Source organism: Gorilla gorilla, chromosome 9, assembly GCF_029281585.2.
Source record: "Gorilla gorilla gorilla isolate KB3781 chromosome 9, NHGRI_mGorGor1-v2.1_pri, whole genome shotgun sequence".
In the NCBI taxonomy this organism is placed as follows: Eukaryota; Metazoa; Chordata; class Mammalia; order Primates; family Hominidae; genus Gorilla; species Gorilla gorilla.
Genome location: NC_073233.2, coordinates 70,509,953 through 70,533,032, shown reverse-complemented (window position 1 = coordinate 70,533,032; position 23,080 = coordinate 70,509,953). Strand labels below are relative to the sequence as shown.

Below are 23,080 nucleotides of genomic sequence, written 5' to 3'. Positions count from 1 at the left end.
TGCTCTATCAGACAGAAATCAGTTCTCCCAGGCCCCCATCCCCTTGACAAGAAAAAGCAATTGCTTCCATCCAAAAACTTTATTGAGTCTATATCAGAATCAGCCTCCAGGCCTTTTCATGTCACTTTCCCATCACTCTGTTCTTTGCTGTTCCCTGGTTGTTCTGACTACAAGGGCTAGGCCCTAGGACATCTGGTTTTCTTTCTTACCCCAGTCCAGCTCGCTGACTATCCTTAGCCCCTCTAATCCCACGATCCCCCCAACCTGGAGCCTTGGTAAGGAGTTGTGAGGTTTTCAGACTTGTCCATCCCTCCCTCTTCCTCACCCCAAGCTCCAGGCCTCTAGGCCTCAGATAGATCCTCCTTGGGAGGTGCTTCTCCTGGTGGGGCCTCCTCAGGTGCTGGCCTGCAGGCAACCCCTCCCTGTAGCCATGCTGTTTTCAGCATATCTTTCAGCCCACCGGGAAAGAGATAGCCCTGGGTCTCTCCTTCCGCATCAATGACCCCTCCAAGCCCCTCCAGTGCTGTTTGCAGGTACCGCAGGCCAAGGAGCACCAGAGCCTGTGGGGGAAGCAAGGGGAAAGAGTCAGGGAGAGTCAGCGGTTCCAAGAGGCCCAGGGTTGGAGGCAGGGAGGAGTCCCGGGTGGGAGGAGGTGTCAGATGCTTTGCTGACTCACCTGCAGTAGGAAGGTGACAGCCAGCATGCTACCCAGTGTGCCTGCCAAGTCCTGCAAGTGCTCCAGCAGCACCTCATGGCACCCTTGGGCCCAGAGGTTTTGGTTGGGTTGTCGGGGATCGAACAGGGGGTGGGCGTAGGAGTCTGAAAGACGGTTTTGCAGGCAAGGCCGGGGTGAGTGGGGGTTGCAACAGGAGAAAGGGACCCCATCAGTCAGGTATAGGCCTTCTACATTGCTCTGGATCCGGCTGCAAAGGGAGGGACAGAGGGGTTAGGATGTCTGGAGATAGAGGCCTGGGGGAGGGACTGAAGGGCACAGGTGTTCGGAAGGGAAAAAGAATAGTAAAACATTTACTGACTGCTGTACTATGTGCCAGCCAAGCATAATTCACATCTTCACAACAACTCTTATCAGATAAGTACTATTATTTCCATTTTACAGGTGAAGGAATGGGCCCAGGGTGGTTTGGTAACATGCCCTGGGTTTCACAGCTAATAAATGGCAGAGCTGTAACCAGTCTCTCAGCCACTATGTTCTACTTATTGCCCCTCTGAGCGAGGTGGGGATTCAAGGCAGCAGGAGGGAGCCTGTCCAGGGAGGAGGAGGAGGAGGAAGGGAGACGCAAATCACTCACTCAGCCACATCCTGGTCACCGGGGTCCAGGTAACGGCTGCTGACCCACTGGACCCCAAACCAATCCTTGTACCCGTGGCACCCGCAGCAGTGGTACCTCAGTTGCAGCTCATCCACCAGCCTTTTGGCCTGACAGTTACCAGGTACCTCTGTGTCCTTGTAGTGAGCCAAGGCAGTCACCAGGCCCTCCTCCAGCGCTTCATCCAGACTCCCAGGCAAAGCCAGGGCTAGCCCGAGGGCGACGACCAGGAGCCCCCCCCCACCAGCCGTGCCAGCCACCAGCAGCGGGCCCAGGACCCCTCGCCAGGGAGGGTATAGAGCTGCATTCAGACTTGCCCGGCTGGCTCCTACACCCACTAGTCCTGTGCCCAGAGCCACCGTGCCCGCTGCCAGGGCAGCCTGGGGCAGGACAGGGAACTGACAGGAGGGAGCCAGGAAGGTGCCAAGGTGCCTTAGCTGGACCAGGAGGTGCCCGCTACAGAGGAGGATGACGCCACCAGCCAGCGTCAGCAGCCAGGAGAGGAGCCAGAGCCCTTGTGCCAGGCGGATGCGGGGCTGCAGGGGTAGCACCAGGGGCAACACCGGCGCCATCTCCCATCTCTGCCCAAGGGAGTGCAGAGGTGTCAGGGATGGAAGCTGGCTGGGGCAGGATGCTGAGTCAGCCCGGCCTGGCTTGAGCTGGGCTAATGCCACCCTGACCCCAATACCCTGAGCATCCTCCCATCCTCAGCCCTAATAACCCGCCGCCCTGTCAGCCCCAATACAGGATGCCTTGGCCTTGCCCCTTAGGAGAAACTCCGCCCCTAGGCCGAGGGCCCGTTTTGTGACCCCGCCCCTGCCCCTCGCGGAAGTGGTGGGGTTGGTCCGCTCAACCCTGAGGGGTTAGGGGCTGGGGGGCGGAGATCTCGGGGCGGGCGCTCCCTTCCCAGTCCCCTGGGAATCCGGGGGCGGGGATCCGGGAAGGGCCTGGAGCCGGAGGCCGGGAGTAGGCCAGGGGGTCAGCCGGCTAGCCCCGCCCCCGTACTGAGCGGCGAGGCCCGGACAGGGAGGGGTTACCAAGCGGCCCGGCCCCCCCTCGGGCCCGCCCCCCCTCCCGCGCTTCCTGGCGGCTCCGCGTCCGGCGCCTGTTTGTGCTGCGGCGCTGTGGCACCGGACGGCCCTGCCACCCCACCCCCGGGAGCCGAGAGCGGCCCCAGGAGAGTCCGAGGGCCCGGGGGGGTCTGGAGACTGCGGCCCCGGGCCCACAGCGCCCCCTCCAGGCCCCTTCCCCGCGCCCGACAGCGCCCCCTCGGGGTGGTGGTACAGCGCCCTTCGCGCGCGCCCCGGGGTGCTTCCCCTTCCCCTCTCCCCGGCCGTGGCCCCCGCGGCTTAGACGCCTCCTCCGCCGCCGCCGCTCGGAGCAACCCGGGGGCCGGATGGACGGGGCCGCGGGGCCCGGTGAGTACGGGGCGGGGCGGGCGGCGTGCCCCTTCCCGGAGCGCCCGGCTCGTCGGGTTATGCCAGAGCTGGACGGCTGTCTGGAGGCGTCCCCGCGTGCTCCTCCGCCCCAGGGGCTCCGAGCATCCTCCACAGTTCCTCCGGTCGCCCTCCCTAGTTGCTTGGGTCCTGCTGTCACTTCGGGCTTCCCCAGCGTCATTCTACGCCCCACGTAACTCAGGGCCCCTCGATGTTTCCCTGCCCCCTGCGTTACTCCGGGCCTCTTCTCGTGGTATTTCAGGTCTTTTTCCTTCTGACCCCCACTGCCCCCGAGACCTTCACTGTGACTCTGCTCACCACCCACACTCTCTCCTGTCACTCTGGATCTCTTTTCCTGTACTCTGGGTCCTCAGTATGACTCCATTCCCGCACCCCGTCGTCTCTCCTGGTGTTCCCCCGGCTCAGTTACTCAGCTTTCGCTGGAGACCTGAGCTTGCTGTGGGCGCGTGGGGAGGGCTGCGGTCCCTCCCCTCACCAGTGCGGCGCCTCTCTCTGTGGCTCCCACGTTCCTCGGCAGTACTCCATATTTCCCCCCCGGTACTCCATGGTACTCCCAGTCTTTGCGGAGGCTGAGACGGCAGCAGGAAGGGAGCTTTGCCAGGTTTCTCGCCTGCCCTGCCAGAAGGAGGCCCTTGATCCTTTACCACCGTCTCCTCCCCTCTGGACGAGCATTCAAGCCTGGGGCTGCCTGAAAGGGGCAGTCCTACCGGACACATGTAAAGTTGTGGGGAGACAGAATCCCCTCTACGCTTTCTTCAGGTGATGGGTACATTCTGAGTACCTCTTGCCCTTTTCCCAGGTGACGGCCCTGCTCGGGAGGCCCTCCAGTCTCTGAGCCAGCGGCTTCGGGTGCAGGAGCAGGAGATGGAACTGGTAAAGGCAGCCCTGGCAGAAGCCCTTCGCCTGCTGCGGCTGCAGGTGCCCCCTTCCTCCCTGCAGGGCTCTGGCACACCAGCTCCTCCGGGGGACAGGTATGCATGTCAACACACCCCATTTTTCCTCCTCCTTGGGGCCTCTGGGGCTTCAGGTTAATTCAACATCTCTCCAGCAGTCTTGCAGCCCCCCCAGGACTGCCACCCACGTGCACCCCTTCCTTGGTGAGCCGAGGCACCCAGACGGAGACAGAGGTGGAGCTCAAGTCATCCCCTGGACCCCCTGGCCTGAGCAATGGACCCCCAGCCCCTCAGGGGGCCAGCGAAGAACCTAGTGGGACCCAATCTGAAGGAGGGGGCAGCAGCAGCAGTGGTGCTGGCTCCCCTGGCCCCCCGGGGATCCTCAGGCCCTTGCAGCCCCCACAGCGTGCTGACACGTAGGTGTCCTGTGGCCCTGTGGCGGAAGCTGGGAGGGGTGGTAGGATTGCAGAGTACAGTTGGAGGGAATGACCTTCACTATGCCCCCACCAGGCCGCGAAGAAATTCTTCCTCCTCCTCATCCCCCTCAGAGCGGCCTCGGCAGAAGCTCTCCAGGAAGGCAATCTCCTCCGCCAACCTGTTAGTGCGGTCCGGGAGCACAGAGAGGTGGGTGAGGCTTCCCCTCAACCCACCCCGCCCCAGGCGCAGGCTCTTGACTTTCCATATTTCTCACCTCACATCCCTGGTTGGGGTGGGGGGACCTGATTGCCCAACAGGAATAAAGAAACAAACACTCCTGGGGCGCCTGCTGTGTACCGGGCACTGTGCTAAACCCTCGACCTCCTCCATCTCAGTCAGTCCCCACAACATCCTTGGGGGTTAGGTGGTCTCATGCTGCTCATTGCACAGGTGAGGAAGCAGGCTCAGAGAGGGTAAGTCATTTGCCTGGGGTCACACAGCTAGAGTCAGGATTTGAACCTAACTCTTCCTGACTCCAGTTCCCCTACCCTTTCCACTACATCACAGCACACCTTCCGCGATCCCAAGAGGCTTTTCTCGAAGCTTCCATGGCTTTCATGGACGGCTGTCCCTAGAGCTTCAGCCCTCTTTCCTCTGGATCTACCAAGTACCAATCTATTAATACTTACTTCTAGAGGGCAAGGGAACATCCTAGTGGCCGGATGTAGTTGCCTCAGAGTATGTACGGGCCCCAGGACACCCGGATGTTCATTCTAGCCCTGTCCTTGGCCTGTGCTTTATTCTCTGAAGAGACAGTATCACCTTACTGTTATCTAACGACAGGAATCTCTGGAGAGAGGTGGACTTTCTTGCTTGCCTCCCGGATCCCTGAGAGGCGGAGCTGTTGTACATTCTCGACTCCCTTTGGTCCCATTTTACAGATGGGGAAATGAAAAGGTCAATAGCGAGGCCTAGTGGCGCGCACGTGTAATCCCAGCTACTGGGGAGGCTAAGGCAGGAGAATTGCTTGAACCCAGGAGGCGGAGGTTGCAGTGAGCTGAGGTCGCACCACTGCACTCCAGCCTGGGTGACAGAGCGAGACTGAGGCCTGGTGGTCTGGAGGAGAGAAAGGGCTCTGGCACCCTGCACTGCCTCTTCCAAGCTTTGTGGCCTTGTGCTGTGCGCTCAGCCCCTTCAGCCTCAATCTTCTTATCTCTTAAATGGAACTAAAAGTCTCCATCTGCTAGGGCCCTGATGCTCACGAAGCAAAGTACAGGCTTGCAGAAGTGACTGTGGTTTCTGCAGTGACCTCTTTTCTTGTGTCCTGCCCCTCCCCGCTTGGGTCTTGGGACCTGACCCCAATCCCTGTGCTTTCTCTCTTCCCAACAGCCGTGGGGGAAAAGACCCCCTCTCCAGCCCTGGGGGCCCTGGATCTCGGAGGAGCAATTACAATTTGGGTATGTAAAGTGGGACAGAGAGGAAAACTTGGATGGCAGGGTTAGGATTTGGGCTGTAGCCCCAGGAGCTATTTTGGGTAGGTGTGGTGGGTAGGGTTCTGCTCTGTCTTTCCTGGAAGGGGGTAGTTGACACCACCCCTTTTCTCTGTAGAAGGCATCTCAGTGAAGATGTTCCTTCGAGGCCGCCCCATTACCATGTACATCCCGTCTGGCATCCGCAGCCTTGAGGAGCTGCCGAGTGGCCCACCGCCAGAGACCCTCAGCCTTGACTGGGTGTATCCTGCCCCCTCCAGTCCCATGAGAACCACCTTTCTCACCTTGGGACCCCTCTTACCTTTACAGTTTTCTCCTGGGTCTATGGGGACAAGGAGTCTTCTAGATCCTCTCCTACCATCATTCTGCTCTAGGCCCTGCCAGCCAGAAGCTCTGTCTTTCTCCCCTCTTCCTCCTCCTGCCCTTGATCTAACCCTTTCCTTGACCGTGATCTCCACCCCAGTTATGGGTACAGGGGTCGTGACTCCCGCTCTAATCTGTTTGTGCTGCGCTCTGGGGAGGTGGTCTACTTTATCGCCTGTGTGGTGGTGCTGTACCGGCCTGGAGGAGGCCCAGGGGGTCCTGGAGGTGGCGGGCAGAGACATTACCGGGGGCACACAGACTGCGTTCGATGGTGAGGAGTCCGGGGATGGTGGGCTTGGCAGGAAGAGGGTCTGGGGGGATGGAGAAGCAGGAGAAAAGAGTTGCCTTGCTGCTCTGCAAGCTTGGAGAAGGTGTCTTGGATGGTCTTGAGAGACCCTTTCCCTAGAGTGTCTTCCCCCTGCCTTAGCCTTGCTGTTCACCCTGATGGTGTTCGGGTAGCCTCGGGACAGACAGCTGGAGTGGATAAGGATGGAAAGGTAAGGCCAAAGTCAGGGAGCAGGCAGACATGCTGTAATTGCACCCCAATTTTGCTTCACACTTGTGACTCTTCCTCCACCAGCCCCTGCAGCCTGTGGTTCACATCTGGGACTCAGAGACGCTGTTGAAACTGCAGGAGATTGGACTGGGGGCCTTCGAGCGGGGTGTTGGGGCCCTGGCCTTTTCAGCTGCGGTGAGCTGGCCCTGAAGCCTCTAGACCCCCATTCTTGCCTAGGAACCCCACTCTTGCATGTCACCAGGAAGCCTTGGAAGTTCTGGCCTTCCTGAACCCCACCCAGCTGGTTCTCTTGAGAAAGGGACATGTGTGTCAACTTCTTCTGCCCTCTCCATCTGTGATGGTACCTCCTAACCTAATGACCATGAACCCCTGGACCTCCAGGGTTCACTCTGCACCTCCTATGTGTCACCCTTCTTCAGGATCAGGGTGCCTTTCTTTGTGTGGTGGATGATTCCAATGAGCACATGCTGTCGGTGTGGGACTGCAGCCGGGGAATGAAGCTGGCTGAGATCAAGGTGAGGAGTCCACGTGGCTTGGAGGGGCTCTGAGGTTGGGGGTGGGAGTGGTGGAGCGCAGAGAGCTCCAGACTCACCCATACATTTCCTTCCTTTTTGGCTGGGTCCCATGGGGCAAATCTCCTAGCTTCTCTGACCCTTAGTTTCTTCATTTGTGACATGGGTTCTGACCTCATGAGGGATAATGTGTTAGGTATTAGGGTGATTAATTATGATTGACAGGGAATAGTGCTCTTAGGGGACCAGGGTTTTGAAAGAAGGGTTGTCCTGGGGTTTCTGGACCTCTGCCAGCCAGCTGTCATGATGCAAATTGAGGAGAGTCAAGTAGAATGAAGGTACCCAGGGCTTGGGGTGACTGAATCTAGTGTCTTCCCTTCAGAGTACAAATGACTCAGTCCTGGCCGTTGGCTTCAACCCTCGTGACAGCAGCTGCATCGTCACCAGTGGGAAATCTCACGTCCACTTCTGGAATTGGAGTGGTGGAGTAGGGGTTCCTGGGAATGGGACCCTTACCCGGAAACAGGGTGTCTTTGGGGTGAGGCATGGATAAGTGGAAGGTGATGGGGAGGGCAGAGTGGAAGAGGAAGCACTGGGCTGAGTACTATGGACCCTGAGGTTCCCTAACCCCCACCTGCCCCTGTGACCTTTTTTTTTTTTTCTTTTGAGACGGAGTCTTGCTCTTGTCACGCAGGCCAGAGTGCAATGGCAAGATCTCGGCTCACTGCAACCTCCGCCTCCTGGGTTCGAGCAATTCTCCTGCCTCAGCCTCCCGTAGTAGCTGGGATTACAGATGCGCGCCGGCTGATTTTTGTATTTTTAATAGAGATATGGTTTCATCACGTTGGCCATCGCGCCCGGTTTTTTTTTTGTTTTTTTGTTTTTTTTTTTTTTTTTTTTTGAGACAGTGCCTTGCTGTATCACCCAGGCTGGAGTGCAGTGCGGGATTTCACCATATTGGCCAGGCTGGTCACAAACTCCTGGCCTCAGGTGACCCGCCCGCCTTGGCCTCCCAAAGTGCTGGGATTACAGGCATGAGCCACTGCACCTGGCCTGCCCTGCGACTTTTAATCTTTGCCCTTCCCTTTGACCTCTACTGTCTGCTCTCCCCTCCCACTAGAAATACAAGAAACCCAAGTTTATCCCGTGCTTTGTGTTCCTTCCGGATGGAGACATTCTCACTGGAGACTCAGAGGGGAACATTCTCACCTGGGGGCGCAGCCCTTCAGATTCCAAGACCCCAGGCAGGGGTGGGGCCAAAGGTATGTGGCTGGGAGGGGCATCTGGGAAGTGTAGTACTCCAGAGGTTCTGTGGGAACAGAGGAGAGGGTTTCTCATTCCCATCTTTTTTTTTTTTTTTTTTTTGAGATGAGGTCTTACTCTGTCGCCCAGGCTGGATTGCAGTGGCACGATCTTGGTTCACTGCAACTTCTGCCTCCCAGGTTCAAGTGATCCTCCTTCCTCAGTCTCCCAAGTAGCTGGAAGTACAGGCGCACGCCACCACGCCCAGCTAATTTTTGTGTTTTTAGTAGAGATGGGGTTTCGCCATGTTGGCCAGGCTGGTCTCGAATTCCTGACCTCAGGTGATCCGCCCGCCTTGGCCTCCCAAAGTGCTGGGATTACAGGCGTGAGCCACGGCGCCCAGCCAGGTTTCCCACCTTTTTACCTTGAGAGTTGATAGTTCTCTTGGGGGCTAGTCTAGAAGCGTGTGGGCAGCACAGCAAAGGAGAAATGGCTGGAGCTTTCTGTTTGCCAGATCTCAGGTTCAGATTCCAGTTTTGCTATTAGTTGCCTTGCCTTTAGGAAGTTACCTCATTTCTCTGAGTCTCAGTTGTCCTGTTTGTAAAATGGGGAGAATAACAGATGTGTTGGCAGTATGAGGATGAGACATAGTAGTCAGTGCATGCAATGGCTGGGAGTTCTTACTGTATTGCGACACCCAAGCTGGCCCTGTTTCTCACTCCCCTGCACCCCCAAAACATGATCTACCTGGGGCTTTGCCAACAGAGACCTATGGGATTGTGGCCCAGGCTCATGCTCATGAAGGTTCTATCTTCGCCTTGTGTCTCCGGCGGGACGGGACAGTGCTGAGTGGTGGCGGGCGGGACCGCCGGCTGGTACAGTGGGGGCCCGGGTTGGTGGCCCTCCAGGAGGCTGAGGTGAGGGCTGGGCTGGGGTCAAGGGAGCGAGGGAGAAGAGCAATAGTCAGTGGGCTCTTGACATTCTGCTACCACTCTGCAGATTCCCGAGCACTTTGGGGCCGTGCGAGCCATTGCTGAAGGGCTTGGCTCTGAGCTGCTGGTGGGAACCACGAAGAATGCATTGCTGAGGGGAGATCTGGCCCAGGGCTTCTCCCCTGTAATCCAGGTTGGGGGTTAAGGGCTCAGGGGAGGAAGGGACAAAGGGGTGTGAGAGAGGGGCAGGAGTGACAGTCATGCTGTGCTGCAGGGCCACACTGATGAGCTCTGGGGGCTCTGCACACACCCCTCCCAGAACCGCTTCCTCACCTGCGGCCACGACCGGCAGCTCTGCCTGTGGGATGGGGAGAGCCATGCACTGGCCTGGAGCATCGACCTCAAGGTAGAGCCCTGTGCCCCTGGATCCCCCATGCCACACCCACCAGGACACCTGTGGCCACCACACCTTCCCAGCACCTTGCCTTCTGCCTCCCAGAGGTGGCCAGTTTGTACTGGTATGGCTGCACTGGCTACTCAAATATTAATTTTTCTGTACTGATTGGTAAAAGCTGATGCTTCTAGTACCACCTGGGCACTCCCTGCCGCCCCCAGAACCCCTTAGACTTCCTCTTGGTCCAGCACCTAAATGGTTAATCTCCAGCACAGCTATTGGCATCAGTTCTGTGGTTAAATATTTTGGTATCACTCCCTGTTCAGGCTCCAGTGATACCCGGGTATCCCTTCCCTCTCTTCCCATCTTCTCCTTGGGAGTAAGTGGCTTTGAAGTTAGGAGGACAAGGGGTTCACTCTGGTTCCCTCACTAGAAAGACATCATCTTGAATTCACCTTCTCCCCTTTCCCAGGAGACTGGTCTCTGTGCTGACTTCCACCCGAGTGGGGCAGTTGTGGCTGTAGGACTGAACACGGGGAGGTGAGAGAGAGCCAGGACTCCCAGGAGGGAAAGCAGGGAGGTCTGGGAAGGGTTCCTGGTACTGGGGGAGTGGGCGAGAGTGACCACCTCTACCCAGGAGCCACCTGTGCCTTGGCACTCCTCTGTGCCTCTCCCTGCAGCCCCTGCCACCCGAGCTCCCCTCCTCTTCTGTGGTAACCGTTTCTCCCCCTCCCCCAACCAGTGTCTCCTCCAAGCCTGGGAGTGGAGGAGGCAGCAGCCCAGGATAGAGAAACAGTGGGAATGGGAGGGGCATAGACAAACACAGGGAAGTGACAGGCTTCCAGCTTGCACAGTGCCTTTGTAGTCGGCCCCTGGTCTGTAGTTTCAGATTCCTTTTTCAGATGACATCAGAAGCCCCTCAGCCTTTATCCACACTTAGCTCCTTCCCATTTCCCAGCATAAGAATGCAGTGGTGGCCAGGTGCGGTGGCTCACGCCTGTAATCCTAGCGCTTTGGGAGCTGAGGCAGGTGGATCACTTGAGGTCAGGAGTTCAAGACCAGCCTGGCCAACATGGTGAAACCTCGTCTCCACTAAAAATACAAAAATTAGACGGGCATGGTGGTACACACCTGTAATTCTAGCTACTCAGGAGGCTGAGGCATGAGAATCACTTGAACCCAGGAGGTGGAGGTTGCGGTGAGATCTTGCCACTGCACTCCAGCCTGGGTGACAGAGTGAGCCTCTGTCTCAAAACAACAACAACAACAACAACAACAACAGCAACAACAAAAAACTAAAAAAGAAGAATGCAGTTGTGACCTGTCTTCTACATCAGAGCCTTTCTGTGTGTGTCTCTGAGCTTCTCTTATTTGCCATCCCCAAGCCTACCCAGGGTGGCCTCCTTGGGGGTCTCCTTACATCCTGCCTTTTCGTCTTCCTATCTGCCTCCACTTCCCTCCCTTCCAGGTGGTTGGTTTTGGACACAGAGACCAGAGAGATCGTGTCTGATGTCATTGATGGCAATGAGCAGCTCTCAGTGGTCCGGTACAGCCCAGGTGGGAGCCACCCCAACCCTGGACTCACATGCGTCCCTGGCCCTTCCCTCTCTGAGTGACTGTATTTGCAGATGGGTTGTACCTGGCCATTGGTTCCCATGACAACGTGATCTACATCTATAGTGTTTCCAGTGATGGTGCCAAATCCAGCCGCTTTGGCCGCTGTATGGTGAGGAAGTTGGGGCGTGTGGTGGGGCATGATAACAGCTGGGAAACTCAGGGGTCTGATGCATCAAGGGGGCTCTGGGGATGGGAAATGGATGGGATACTTTAAAACTCTTGACCTTTGCTCCCAGGGTCACTCCAGCTTCATCACTCATCTTGACTGGTCCAAGGATGGGAATTTCATCATGTCCAATTCTGGGGACTATGAGATTCTTTACTGTGAGTGGCAGTGGAGCAGGACATGGGGAGAGGGTAATTGGAGTGGGTTTTGTGTAGGGGGGGCTGTTAGAGGTGTTGTTAGATAAGGAAGTGGAGATGGGGTTAAAGTGGAGTTGGAATTATATGTAGGAGAAATTTTGTGATTTGGAAACAACTAGTTTCACACCATGTCTTGTTGACTTGAGGGAGTTCAAAAATGCGCTAAGAAAAGATTGGGAAAAGTTTCTCCGGGCAAGTGTGGAGCACCTGACTTATCTAGGAAGGAGGAACTCATGGAAGCTGTTAGAACTTCAGCCAGAGCTCAGGACAGGACGCACACAGGGTGGGTTTCACAGGGGGAGGAGGTGATGCTACTACGGTGACCAGATCACATGCCATCGCCGGGTTTCACGCCAGTCTTTCCAGTCTGGCTTTCCCTGGCATCTTCCCTACTGAGGGCAGGGTGAGAGCTGAGCTGGGCGGGCTCCCTCTCCCCAGGGGACGTGGCTGGAGGCTGCAAGCAGCTGAAGAATCGCTATGAGAGCCGAGACCGGGAATGGGCTACCTACACCTGTGTGCTGGGCTTTCACGTCTACGGTGAGCAGGGGCGTGGAACCCTGCTGGAAGGGTGGGGGACAAGGTGGAGCCCAATTTGGGCTTGGAACGCTGGGCGTGTGTCGTTGGGTGAGAGTCCAGAAACCTGAAGATCCAGCCCAGGAGGCCCCTCCGGCCCTCGGGACCGGGAAGGCTTGCCTGGAACGCGGCAGTGGGTGGCCGCGGCTGCCGGAGCGCCTGAAATGGTGTAGCTCTGGGCCGTGGGTGGCAGTGGGTAGGAGGTCGGGCTGAGGCCGGCCGCTGTGCTAGGCGTGTGGCCGGACGGCTCCGATGGGACCGACATCAACTCCCTGTGCCGCTCCCACAACGAGCGCGTGGTGGCGGTGGCCGACGACTTCTGCAAAGTGCATCTCTTCCAGTACCCGTGCGCTCGTGCCAAGGTGAGGCCGCGGGGATCGCCGGGGTGGGACCGGTGGGCCCGAGGGCTCAGCCGCCACCACAACTCTTCCCTTCGGCCCAGGCGCCGAGCCGCATGTACGGGGGCCACGGCAGCCACGTGACCAGCGTCCGATTCACGCACGACGACTCGCACCTCGTCTCGCTGGGCGGCAAGGACGCCAGCATCTTCCAGTGGCGAGTGCTGGGCGCTGGGGGCGCGGGGCCGGCGCCCGCCACGCCCTCTCGAACCCCCTCCCTGTCCCCCGCCTCCTCCCTCGACGTTTGATCGCTGCCTGGCGGGACCGACTGGCCCGGCGGCGTGGCCCCGCCCCGCCCTGCCCTTCCCTGCCCTAATCCCCCACGACTAGGGGCCGACTCTTTCCTCGACTGACTTCGAGACATTCCCGATCGCGCATTTCCCTGGAGGGCGCGAACGGCGCCCCTGCACACACTGTTTAGACCCGCTGGCTGAGCCGGGCAGCCCCAGCCTAGGCCTTGACTCCCGCTGCCTGCTGAGGGGCAATAAACCAGAACCAAAGTCGCCTCCCGGTGCTTTTGTGGGGCGCTGCCGGGCGCCTCCGGGGCCCTGTGGGGTGGGGACGAAGGAAAAGAGGCGTGCGGAAAGGGTAAGGGAGCGTAGACCATTTATGCAAATGACAGGCAAAGCCGCTTGCAAATAACCTGGCGAAGCGCTAAGGCGCGCGAGTCTTTGGGGCGGGAGGAGGAGCTGCAGGGCTCCAGCGAGGACAGAGTTAAGCCCGACTCCTCTCCCGCCCTCGGAAAAGGGGGTGGGGCCGAGCTACGACGGAAATAGCCGAGCGGTTGCCCGACAGGAGCCGAACTTCTTCCGGAAGTAGCCGATCTGTGGGGTCTCGCTCTCCGACCTGAGCCGAGCAGTGGGCCTTGTTCTCCGGATCGGCCGAAGGTGTTCCGGAAGGAGGCGAACCCTGAGGCGGGCCCGGCAAGCCTTCCCTGCGGCAGGCAGAGCCCAACGACTAGTGGGACTCCGCGGGGGCGGGGGTAGCTGGAGCCTGGCTCTGGCCTGGCAGGAGCCGAGCTCGTTCCGGAAGAAGCCGAGCGGACGGGGGCCAGCCTCAGCGTCCCGGGAGTGAGGCGATAGCTGCGGTGGCGACAGCGCGGGCCGGGATGAACCGCGACGGCTGAGGCAGCGGAGGTGCCGGCTGCGCGGGCCCCAGTGAGACTCCCTCGAAGCGCCAGCCCACCGTTTGGGGCTTTGCCTCGAGCCGAGCCCTGCCCCCGCGAGCCTCCCGGACCCCTTTGTGCGGCCGGAGGCGGCGGCGGGAACGGCCATGGCGGCCAACATGTACCGGGTGGGAGGTGAGTACCGGGCGCAGGGGTACGGGGCCCGGGGCGGGAGAGGTTGGGGTCGGGACCTGAGAGGCTCGGCACCGGGTGGCGCGAGGCGCAGCGTATGGGGCAGCGTGGACCGGAGCGCGGACCGGAACCGGAACCGGGAGACGAGGAGAGAGGGTGCGGGGAACCGCGACGCGGCAGGGCTCCGAGACTCCCAGAGAGAAGCTGCGGGCAGCCCCGACAGCACTTTCAGGGCTGCGTCGGGGGCTCCCCGGGGCACGGAGTGGGCTTCGGAAACCGGTTCCGAAGGAGCTGACAGGGTAGGGAGGGAACGCGAGGGGCTGGGGCGACGGCTTTGCCACCGCGGGGGAGCCGCCCGGAGGTTTCCTCTTCCCAGGCGTTATTGTGCGCCTCGGTTCGAAAAGGTAGGGGCCCTGCGCTAGAGCGAACAATTACTTCGCCGCGACTGGGGTGCAACTCATCGCTGAGTTGTGGGGACTGCAGGGGAACCCCTGTTTCTTGCCTGTTCCTTAAGGCTCTCTTTTGAGTAAAGGATCTAATTTTAGAACTAGGTGCGGTGGGGATGGGGGACATCCTTATTTTCTCTTAGTCTGTCCACTTTCACATCTCAGCGCCCTTTCTGCCTGAATCCTTATCTCCTTTTGATCCACTCAGGCCAACTTTCTCTCCTACCCTGGTGCTCTGCGTCTCCCATCTCCTCTGATCTTCGTGGTTCTCCCCCCTCCCTTCCCTTACAGATTACGTCTATTTTGAGAACTCTTCCAGCAATCCTTACCTGGTTAGACGGATTGAGGAGCTCAACAAGGTGAGTGGAGCAGAATCCCTTTCCCTCCCTCCCGCAGTGGTCTCTTCTGAGGTTTCTAACTTCTGGTGGAAGAGAGGATCCTATACTAAGTACCCATTCATATTCATTCATTCATTCGTTGGATGTATTCAGGAAAGGCTATTGAGAGGTTAGCAGGAACTTTACTATTCTGTCTCTTGGGGGCAAAGGAAAGGGATTTGGAAGTCTGTCCTTGAATGTAAGTCTTTACTCATATTTTCTTGGGCTTTTTAATTTAGGTCCCTCTGAAACTTACTGTTATTTGTCTGTTTGTGCATTTCTGTTGCCAGATGATCAATTTCCACTGCTACGTTGTTTTGTTTTTGTTTTTTTCCTCCCCTTAGACTGCAAATGGAAATGTGGAGGCAAAGGTTGTCTGTCTTTTCCGGCGCAGGGACATTTCTAGTAGCCTCAACAGCCTGGCTGATAGTAATGCCAGTGAGTATCTTCCTCCCTTTCTTTTCCTCCTACCCATGATCTGAGGCCTGGGCATGTCCCTGCAGGTATTTCCCCTGGTAGCATGCCCAAGGCAGAGGTGTGAGTTTGGGGGTGGGAAATGCCTGGCCTGAGGAGGGAGGCCTGTTTTTACATGTTGGGGTTGGAAGCAGGGTGGAGAGATTGTGATAAGGAAAGCGATAATATGGTTTGTATATGAGAGTAAGAGAGAGATGATAACGTTTAGAGTATGAGGACGAGCTTTAGAGAAACAATGGTTTTCTAAAGGGGGGCAGTTTGGGGTACATTGAGACAGTAGGTGATGACTGAAGGTCAACGTGAAGAGGAAGACGTACTGAGAAGCGTGCGTAACAGAGAAGCAGGCTTATTTTGTAATCACAAGGTGATGAGAGTACCTGGAAGTTAGAAGATGGCTGGAAGTTTTCTTGCACTTTTTAATTTCTCACCTCGCCCATTTCCCCGCCCGCCCCCCTCCATTTTACATCTTTCCCTTTTCATTTTGCCCTATCTTCATTCTCTTTAAGGTCTCATCTTTTTTTAAAAAACATTTTCCTTAGCTTCTTTTTCCTTTCCTGCTTTGGTTTTCTTTTTCCTTCCTTTTGTTCCACCTTTCTAAATTATTTTCCTTTTTCAGACTGCTCTGGGTGAGAAGGGGTTAAAGAGGAGCCCGGCTTACCAAGTTCCTTGGCCCTTTAGGGTTTCCAGCCCCATCTGGCAGGGGCTGACCTTGGCCTTGTCCAATCAGAAGGGGTGTTGGGGGTGTGGTCCCCCTTGCCTTAGCACAGGGTTTCCGGAGCACACAAGCGAGGGGTGGAGCCTACTGCACAACCCCCCCTTCTCCCTGAGGTTGGGAACAATACACCAATGAGCCTGGGGTTGAGGCTCTTCTGCCCCCTCCCACTTTGGTTGGCGCCTAGCCAGGTTAACCCCTTCCGCTAGGTTTCAGGGCAAGCTGCAGCTCCTTGGGGAGGAACGTGTTGGCACTGGCTTGAGAGGTGTTGTCCTTGGAAACCCCAGGAACTATTATTAGCCAAGTAGAAAATGAGGGATAGTTAGGGCTGCATGTGATGTTTTAGAGCAAAGAGTCTCCTGAAATTGAAAATAACTGGTAAACACAGTCTTGTGTGATATTTTTTCATCTTGAGTTTCTGGACCTCAGGCTGGTTTAGCAAGAAAGAGACAAGTGTGATGTTCTTGCTGGCCCGTTGTGGACTTTGGTGTCTGAGTACTGGCAGCTGGGTAGCGATGTATTTCTAGAGCATTCTTCGTACTCTCAGCAGTTCTTCTCTAAAAGCATTACTGATAGAATTGGGAGCATCTATGATGGGGCATAGAGCTAAGAAGGAAAGCTGGTAGGGTAAGGGTATAGAAGGCAGACGCCTGGGAAATGTGAGAAAAAAACAGCCGAGATAGGAAATATTTTCCCTGAGTTAGAGTTTCCAGGGTGGTGTTTTGCTGGATCCATTTCTGACTTGGTTTCTTCCTCCTTAATCTCCCAGGGGAGTTTGAAGAGGAATCAAAGCAGCCAGGGGTGTCTGAGCAGCAGCGCCATCAACTGAAGCACCGGGAACTTTTTCTTTCTCGGCAATTTGAATCATTACCAGCCACCCACATACGGTACAGGACAACTGGGGCCAGCATAGCCTGTGTGCACTTACGTAGAAGATGGAGAGAAGGAGGTGGTATTGAGAGATGCTGTGGGGAGGGAGAGTGGGGCTCACCGGGGTTTTCCAATCTCTCTCCTACAGGGGGAAATGCAGTGTGACCCTCTTGAATGAGACAGATATCTTGAGCCAGTACCTGGAAAAGGAGGTGAGAAAGAGATGTTGAGAGAAGAGCGAGGGGAATGGGTATTGCCCGCAAAAGGGAGGGGGAAAGGAGCACAATGATGAGGTACAGGGTTGCCAGACTGCCGGTCATGGAAACTCAGATACACCTCCCTCCCTGCCGCCTATGTGGATTGCTGCCCTGCTTACCTTGTCTCTCCCCAACTCCAGGACTGCTTTTTTTACTCACTGGTGTTTGACCCCGTGCAGAAGACACTTCTAGCTGATCAGGGCGAGATTAGAGTTGGTTGCAAATACCAAGCTGAGATCCCAGATCGCCTAGCAGAGGGTAAGCAACAGGACAAGACTGTACGGCTACCAGGTTGTCTAATTCCAAGGGGCACTTTAACATTATAGTCTCTGTGAATGGCGTCACCTGGGGTTGTGCAGTGCACTGTCTGCAGGGCTCTCTGCCATGACCCTGACAGAATGGGCCTGTAGGAACCTGAAAAGGGAAAATGGGAACAGTCGGGAAGAGAAGTCGGAGAGTTGATAGAATCCAAGCAGAAGAAGAGAAGGAGGAGGTGCTATTGTGAATGAAAAGACACCAACTATTTCCCCCTGCCCTCTCCCTGTTGATGCCATTGTTCTTTTCTCCAGGAGAATCTGATAATCGGAACCAACAGAAAATGGAGATGAAGGTCTGGGACCCAGACAACCCTCTCACAGACCGGCAGATCGACCAGTTTCTTGTGGTGGCCCGGTGAGGGGTGGGTGGATAGGGAAGATGGGCTGGGGGAGGTGTGGACATTGTTCTGAGTCCCATGGTTCTTAGAGATGGACTTTATTTCTTTCATTGTCATGGATGTTTTCCTTCTTTCTCCTTTGGCTTAATTTCCCAGCCCACCTGGGCTTTTGACTTTTCTTTCGCTTTTGACTTCTCAATTTCTCCCTTAGAGCTGTGGGAACCTTTGCAAGAGCCCTAGATTGCAGCAGCTCCATTCGGCAGCCAAGCTTGCACATGAGTGCAGCTGCTGCCTCACGAGATATCACCCTGGTGAGCAGAAGTTGGTGGGTAGTTGGGCAGGCTGGGTTTTCTGGGGACTTGCAGAGCCTGGGGACAGAAGAGGAGGGTATCTCTGAGGGAGTGGGAGTGTTTTGTTTGTTTTGTTTTGTTTTTTTTTGAGAGGAGTCTTGCTCTGTCGCCCAGGCTGGAGTGCAGTGGCGCAATCTCAGCTCACTGCAAGCTCCGCCTCCCGGGTTCACACCATTCTCCTGCCTCAGCCTCCCGAATAGCTGGGACTACAGGCACCTGCCACCACGCCTGGCTAATTTTTTGTATTTTTAGTAGAGACGGGGTATCACCGTTTTAGCCAGGATGATCTCGATCTCCTGACCTCGTGATCTGCCCGCCTCCGCTTCCCAAAGTGCTGGGATTATGGGTGTGAGCCACCGCGCCCGGCCGGGAGTGGGAATGTTTTAAGGAGCAGGAAGGGAGTGGTGCCAAAAGTTTCAGGTCCTCAGTTGCTCTCCATCTTCCCCGTAGTTTCACGCCATGGATACCTTGCAAAGGAACGGCTACGACCTGGCTAAGGCCATGTCGACCCTGGTACCCCAGGGAGGCCCGGTGCTGTGTCGGGATGAGATGGAGGAATGGTCAGCCTCAGAGGCCATGCTATTTGAGGAGGCCCTAGAGAAGTATGGGAAGGACTTCAATGATATTCGCCAGGATTTTGTAAGTGGATGGCACTAGGAGGAGAGGTGGGAGAGATGACAGGTGAGGGAACCAGGACCTGGGGCCAGATGCCAGCTCATTCTTCCTCCCTCTGCCCCCCTTAGCTACCCTGGAAGTCACTTGCCAGCATAGTCCAGTTTTATTACATGTGGAAAACCACAGACCGGTATATTCAGCAGGTATCATCTGGGCTGGGGAGGGTGGACCATAGGCTACCTGCTGACCTCTGCCTTTGAAGTTGATGACATTCTCCCTGCTATGAGGCTCTGATCCTTCTCTTTCTTTTTTCCTTCTTACAGAAAAGGTTGAAAGCTGCTGAAGCAGACAGCAAACTGAAACAGGTCTACATCCCCACCTAGTAAGTGTGGTGGGTAGGGGAGACCACAGTGTTTTCCTTCCCTTCCCCTAACTTGTGCCTTCCTCAGTGATTGGGGGTGGGCAGGAGGTAGGGGCACACTGAGAGTGGAAATTGATTCTTTTCCTTGACCAGTTTCTTGGTTTTTTCCCTTCTCCTCGCCTTCCCTGTTAGCACTAAGCCAAACCCTAACCAGATCATTTCTGTGGGTTCAAAACCTGGCATGAATGGGGCTGGATTTCAGAAGGGCCTGACTTGTGAGAGTTGCCACAGTGAGTTACGGGGGCACCGGGATGGTGGGGATGGGTGGAAGGCCTGCTGTGGCTCAAGAATCTGAGGGGCTCAGGTAGTATGCTTCTTCCCTGTCCCCCTCCTCTCCGTACTCTACAGCCACACAGTCTGCTCAGTGGTATGCCTGGGGCCCACCTAACATGCAGTGCCGCCTCTGTGCTTCCTGTTGGATCTACTGGAAGAAGTATGGGGGACTGAAGACCCCAACTCAGCTTGAGGGGGCCACTCGGGGCACCACGGTAAGGATCAGTGGGAAGAAAAGCAGGGGAGAGCAGTAAGCATATTGATGTGAGCTTAGGTGAAGGCCAGAATATTCAACTCTTTATATGGTGATGGTTTGATGGACAGGGGGTGCTTGATGCTGGTTGGGGAGACACATAGGCCAAGAGGTCAGTAAAGAGATTAGACAGGAATAAATTGTCCCCTGCAGGGAATGGAAGAAAGAAGGGAGCCTCAGTGCTGATTTCTGCTCTCTCTCTTTCCTATGCTCTTCTTCTAGGAGCCACACTCAAGGGGTCATTTATCCAGACCTGAAGCTCAAAGTCTCTCTCCTTACACAACCAGCGCCAACAGGGCCAAGCTACTGGCTAAGAACAGGCAAACTTTCCTGCTTCAGACCACAAAGCTGACCCGTCTTGCCAGACGCATGTGCAGGGACCTATTACAGCCAAGGAGGGCTGCCCGACGGCCTTATGCTCCTATCAATGCCAATGCCATCAAAGCAGAGTGTAAGGGCAGGGAGTGGTGGGACTGGTGGTGGGTTTTGGATTGCTCTGCCCAGAGACCGTTGTTTCTCTGGATGTCTAATAACAGGAGGGATAGTAGGCCACAGATAATTTTTTTAAGATTAGAGTTGGCTTCTGGCCTCAGAGGAGACCTGAATGGTGAAGCCCTTCAGAAGCTTTCTTCTTTGTTCTCCAGGCTCCATTCGACTTCCTAAGGCTGCCAAGACTCCATTGAAGATTCACCCTCTGGTGCGGCTGCCCCTGGCAACTATCGTCAAAGATCTGGGTATGGGATGGGGACCAGTGAGGTTGGCGTCAGGCTCCCAGTCCTTTCCCTGTCTGACATCTCTCCGCTTGCTTTTTTTCTTCCTCATAGTGTCCTCAGAGATTTAGTCTAACAAACTGTACTTTTGTTGTTTAATAATTTTTTTTTGTAAACTATTCAGTATTACTGTAATGATTTGATAAGGTCATACTGATATTTGAAATACTAGTGATAGCTTGCCAGAACATTCCCCCATTGCTACTTTTGGGGATGCCCAGGTAAACTGCTGGTCCAGGGAAGAGAGATGGAAGTAACAAAGGGGAACTGCGTGGGAAGAAAAGGTGCGAAAGTTTTCTGTTTTTTTCCAGTGGCCCAGGCACCCCTGAAACCAAAAACACCTCGGGGTACCAAGACACCGATCAACAGAAACCAGCTGTCCCAGAACCGGGGACTGGGGGGCATTATGGTGAAACGGGCCTATGAGACTGTGAGTTGACAGAAAGGGGTGGGCCAGATTGAGTTGGGTGGGCTTTTGTCTCTCATAGGAGTCTGAGAGGGTCCCTTCCCTCATTGTGCCATCCTACCCCTTTTCCAGATGGCAGGGGCAGGGGTTCCTTTCTCTGCCAATGGAAGGCCTCTGGCTTCAGGGATTCGTTCAGGCTCACAGCCAGCAGCCAAGCGTCAGAAACTAAACCCAGCTGATGCCCCCAATCCTGTGGTGTTTGTGGCCACAAAGGATACCAGGTAGGGCGTCTACCATGGGAGGGGCTGAGAGGGACAGTCCAGGCTGGTGAGTATGGGGAGTAGGAGTGTCAGAGCAAGAGCTCCAGGAAAGTTGTGGATGCAGGGTGGGGATGCCAGAAAAGAATGGGCCAGAAGGCATCATTGCAGTGTGGAATGTGGGGCTTCACCTGGAGGTCTTAATGTTCTCTAAGCCTTTTCTGTTTCCCACTTGCTCTTTCTGGCCAGGGCCCTACGGAAGGCTCTGACCCATCTGGAAATGCGGCGAGCTGCTCGCCGACCCAACTTGCCCCTGAAGGTGAAGCCAACGCTGATTGCAGTGCGGCCCCCTGTCCCTCTACCTGCACCCTCACATCCTGCCAGCACCAATGAGCCTATTGTCCTGGAGGACTGAGCACCTGTGGGGAAGGGAGGTGGCCTGAGAGGTAGAGGGTGGATGCCCAGGGCACCCAAACCTCCCTTCCCTTTCGTGTCGAAGGGAGTGAGGAGTGAATTAAGGAAGAGAGCAAGTGAGTGTGTGTCCCTGGAGGGGTTGGGCGCCCTCTGGTGTTACCACCTCGAGACTTGTCTCATGCCTCCATGCTTGCCGATGGAGGACAGACTGCAGGAACTTGGCCCATGTGGGAACCTAGCCTGTTTTGGGGGGTAGGACCCACAGATGTCTTGGACAGTTTGGGGGGGAGGGTTTTTTAATTTTTTAAAAATTTTGCCTCCCTTTGTGAAAGGGGATGGGGAGGGGAAGAGTAAACAGATAACAGGTGGTGGTACCTGGTTGGGGGAGGGGGGCGTGCACTGCCATGTCTTTTTTTTTTTTTTTTTCCTAATTGGGGGTTTCTCTTTCTGTCCGGTGTCCGGACTTTCCTAATTGGAGTTTGAGGCCCCTAAGCTGGCATCAACCCCAGGCCACGCTCGCTCTTTCCTTCCCTCCCCTCCCCCTCTGCCTTTTATACGCCAGTTCTCAGAAATAAAGATCTTTTGTCTGTTTTTTTAACCTCGGATTCTGTAATTGGTTCTTATAGTAACAAATAAAAAGCTGTTTTCTTCAGCTTCTCCTGGCTCAGCTGTTCTTTGCCATGGGTGTGTGTTGTGTGTGTGTTGGGGGTGTCTTTGAGAGGGAAAATAAAGGACAAAGGACAACAAAGGAGGTACAGATGGTTCTTGCCCTGGGAACAGCTTTATAAGATAGGCAGCCTGGACCCAGGCGGCTTGCTCCAGCTAGGCTTCCTGTGGGACCCAAACTGCTCCCCAGCTCCCAGTGGTGCTGGAGCTGAAGAATCATCTTGGCCCAGATTCATGCAAAGGAGTTGAGATGAGCTTTCTGGATGACTGGTGGCCTCCATAGGAAAGGGGAATGGGGGTGTTTCTTCCTCTGTTTCCCACCTCTTACTCCCCTCTCCCTTTTGTTTAAGGAATTCTGGAAGTTGCTAGCAGCCAGGGTAACATGTATACCCCCTTGGGGGTGGTGGTGGGGTTATAGGAGGATCCCCTCACCTAGCTGTGTGGTGTATTTGGCAGACGAGAATTCTACCACTGAACCACCCTAGCACCTCTGGGTGTATGTGTACAGCCTGCTGCTTCAGGATCCTCAAGGCCAGTCTCAGCAACTGCCTTGATATCCCGATCCACTGTAGCACTGTTTCCTGCCTTAAAGGTTTGGGACACTGAGATTAGATGCCTGAGCTGGGCCCATTAGAAGGAACACCTTAGGATAGAGAACAAGAAGTTCAGCCTGCTATGTGCTCCTTGGGCACTTCCTCTAGAGATGGGAAACAGCCTCAACAGTTGTGACTTGCTCAAGGTCAAAGACCTTGGTGTCTGCCTTAGGTCCACTGCTCTTTGCGCCATTCAAAGCTGTGGGCTGATAACCACAGCACAAGCTGCTGAGCCCATCTGATAGTCCTCTCCACCTCGTTATGGTCCCTGTCCCTAGGGCATCCCCAGCTCCCCGTAGTCCCTCCCTGTCCTGAGTCTACACCTCGGCGGTGTTGGGATGAACTGACAATTATACCAGGTGGGGGTTGACAGCATTCGCCCCCTCCAGTGTCTAAACTCAGTTACCGGCACTCGGTTTTGTCTTGTCGCACTGCTCTGAGGTGCGCCAGTGGCTCTGGCGCCTCCGGCGTACACCAC

At 55.9% G+C, this 23,080-nt stretch overlaps 3 protein-coding genes and 1 long non-coding RNA gene across 9 annotated transcripts; 2 read left to right on the top strand and 2 right to left on the bottom strand.

Moving 5' to 3' along the window:
• Nucleotides 1–64: 64 nt before the first annotated feature.
• On the bottom strand, nucleotides 65–1,900 carry ROM1 (retinal outer segment membrane protein 1). Its single transcript, XM_004051361.5, has 3 exons — nucleotides 1,311–1,900; nucleotides 677–923; nucleotides 65–560 (listed from the first exon to the last, which is right to left on the bottom strand). Exons 1-3 carry the CDS (start codon nucleotides 1,898–1,900, stop codon nucleotides 342–344), a joined length of 1,056 nt encoding a protein of 351 aa, XP_004051409.2. The 3' UTR covers nucleotides 65–341.
• Nucleotides 1,901–2,392: 492 nt separating this feature from the next.
• Nucleotides 2,393–13,001, top strand: EML3 (EMAP like 3). Of its 6 annotated transcripts, none has more exons than XM_055354312.2 (22): nucleotides 2,393–2,746; nucleotides 3,585–3,756; nucleotides 3,834–4,094; nucleotides 4,189–4,302; nucleotides 5,485–5,552; nucleotides 5,704–5,827; nucleotides 6,049–6,219; nucleotides 6,376–6,445; nucleotides 6,529–6,639; nucleotides 6,885–6,980; nucleotides 7,360–7,515; nucleotides 8,098–8,239; nucleotides 8,985–9,136; nucleotides 9,219–9,344; nucleotides 9,426–9,557; nucleotides 10,018–10,085; nucleotides 11,014–11,102; nucleotides 11,174–11,271; nucleotides 11,399–11,486; nucleotides 11,964–12,062; nucleotides 12,330–12,460; nucleotides 12,541–13,001. In XM_055354312.2, the coding sequence occupies exons 1-22, from the start codon at nucleotides 2,725–2,727 to the stop codon at nucleotides 12,742–12,744; spliced, it is 2,694 nt and encodes an 897-aa protein (XP_055210287.1). In that variant the 5' UTR covers nucleotides 2,393–2,724; the 3' UTR covers nucleotides 12,745–13,001. The 6 variants fall into 6 exon arrangements, with proteins under 6 accessions (XP_055210287.1, XP_030872333.1, XP_030872335.1 ...); XM_031016473.3 differs by having other exon boundaries at nucleotides 2,413–2,746; nucleotides 3,837–4,094; XM_031016475.3 differs by having other exon boundaries at nucleotides 2,616–2,746; nucleotides 3,837–4,094; nucleotides 12,440–12,460.
• On the top strand, nucleotides 12,605–21,995 carry MTA2 (metastasis associated 1 family member 2). The gene is made up of 18 exons (XM_004051355.5): nucleotides 12,605–13,796; nucleotides 14,531–14,598; nucleotides 14,961–15,054; nucleotides 16,572–16,689; nucleotides 16,821–16,884; nucleotides 17,070–17,187; nucleotides 17,499–17,601; nucleotides 17,796–17,895; nucleotides 18,385–18,573; nucleotides 18,678–18,752; nucleotides 18,873–18,931; nucleotides 19,103–19,200; nucleotides 19,319–19,458; nucleotides 19,719–19,947; nucleotides 20,141–20,230; nucleotides 20,578–20,696; nucleotides 20,805–20,953; nucleotides 21,179–21,995. The coding sequence occupies exons 1-18, from the start codon at nucleotides 13,769–13,771 to the stop codon at nucleotides 21,342–21,344; spliced, it is 2,007 nt and encodes a 668-aa protein (XP_004051403.2). The 5' UTR covers nucleotides 12,605–13,768; the 3' UTR covers nucleotides 21,345–21,995.
• Nucleotides 16,125–16,874, bottom strand: LOC134759277 (uncharacterized). The gene is made up of 2 exons (XR_010135362.1): nucleotides 16,794–16,874; nucleotides 16,125–16,371 (listed from the first exon to the last, which is right to left on the bottom strand). It is a non-coding gene; the product is annotated as an uncharacterized lncRNA (long non-coding RNA).
• Nucleotides 21,996–23,080: the final 1,085 nt, after the last annotated feature.

Bases quoted from the DNA above. Each gene is read 5' to 3' on its own strand.
- MTA2 (XM_004051355.5), top strand. From the start codon at position 13,769: ATGGCGGCCAACATGTACCGGGTGGGAG. The intron at 14,599-14,960 runs GTGAGTGGAGCA...TCCTCCCCTTAG, and splicing joins GGATTGAGGAGCTCAACAAG to ACTGCAAATGGAAATGTGGA. The intron at 19,948-20,140 runs GTAAGGGCAGGG...TTTGTTCTCCAG, and splicing joins CAATGCCATCAAAGCAGAGT to GCTCCATTCGACTTCCTAAG.
- EML3 (XM_055354312.2), top strand. From the start codon at position 2,725: ATGGACGGGGCCGCGGGGCCCG. The intron at 6,981-7,359 runs GTGAGGAGTCCA...TCTTCCCTTCAG, and splicing joins TGAAGCTGGCTGAGATCAAG to AGTACAAATGACTCAGTCCT. The intron at 12,063-12,329 runs GTGAGCAGGGGC...CCGCTGTGCTAG, and splicing joins GCTGGGCTTTCACGTCTACG to GCGTGTGGCCGGACGGCTCC.
- ROM1 (XM_004051361.5), bottom strand. From the start codon at position 1,900: ATGGCGCCGGTGTTGCCCCTGGTGCTACCCCTGCAGCCCCGCATCCGC. The intron at 924-1,310 runs GTGAGTGATTTG...CTCCCTTTGCAG, and splicing joins GGTGACCAGGATGTGGCTGA to CCGGATCCAGAGCAATGTAG. The intron at 561-676 runs GTGAGTCAGCAA...CTTCCCCCACAG, and splicing joins CTGTCACCTTCCTACTGCAG to GCTCTGGTGCTCCTTGGCCT.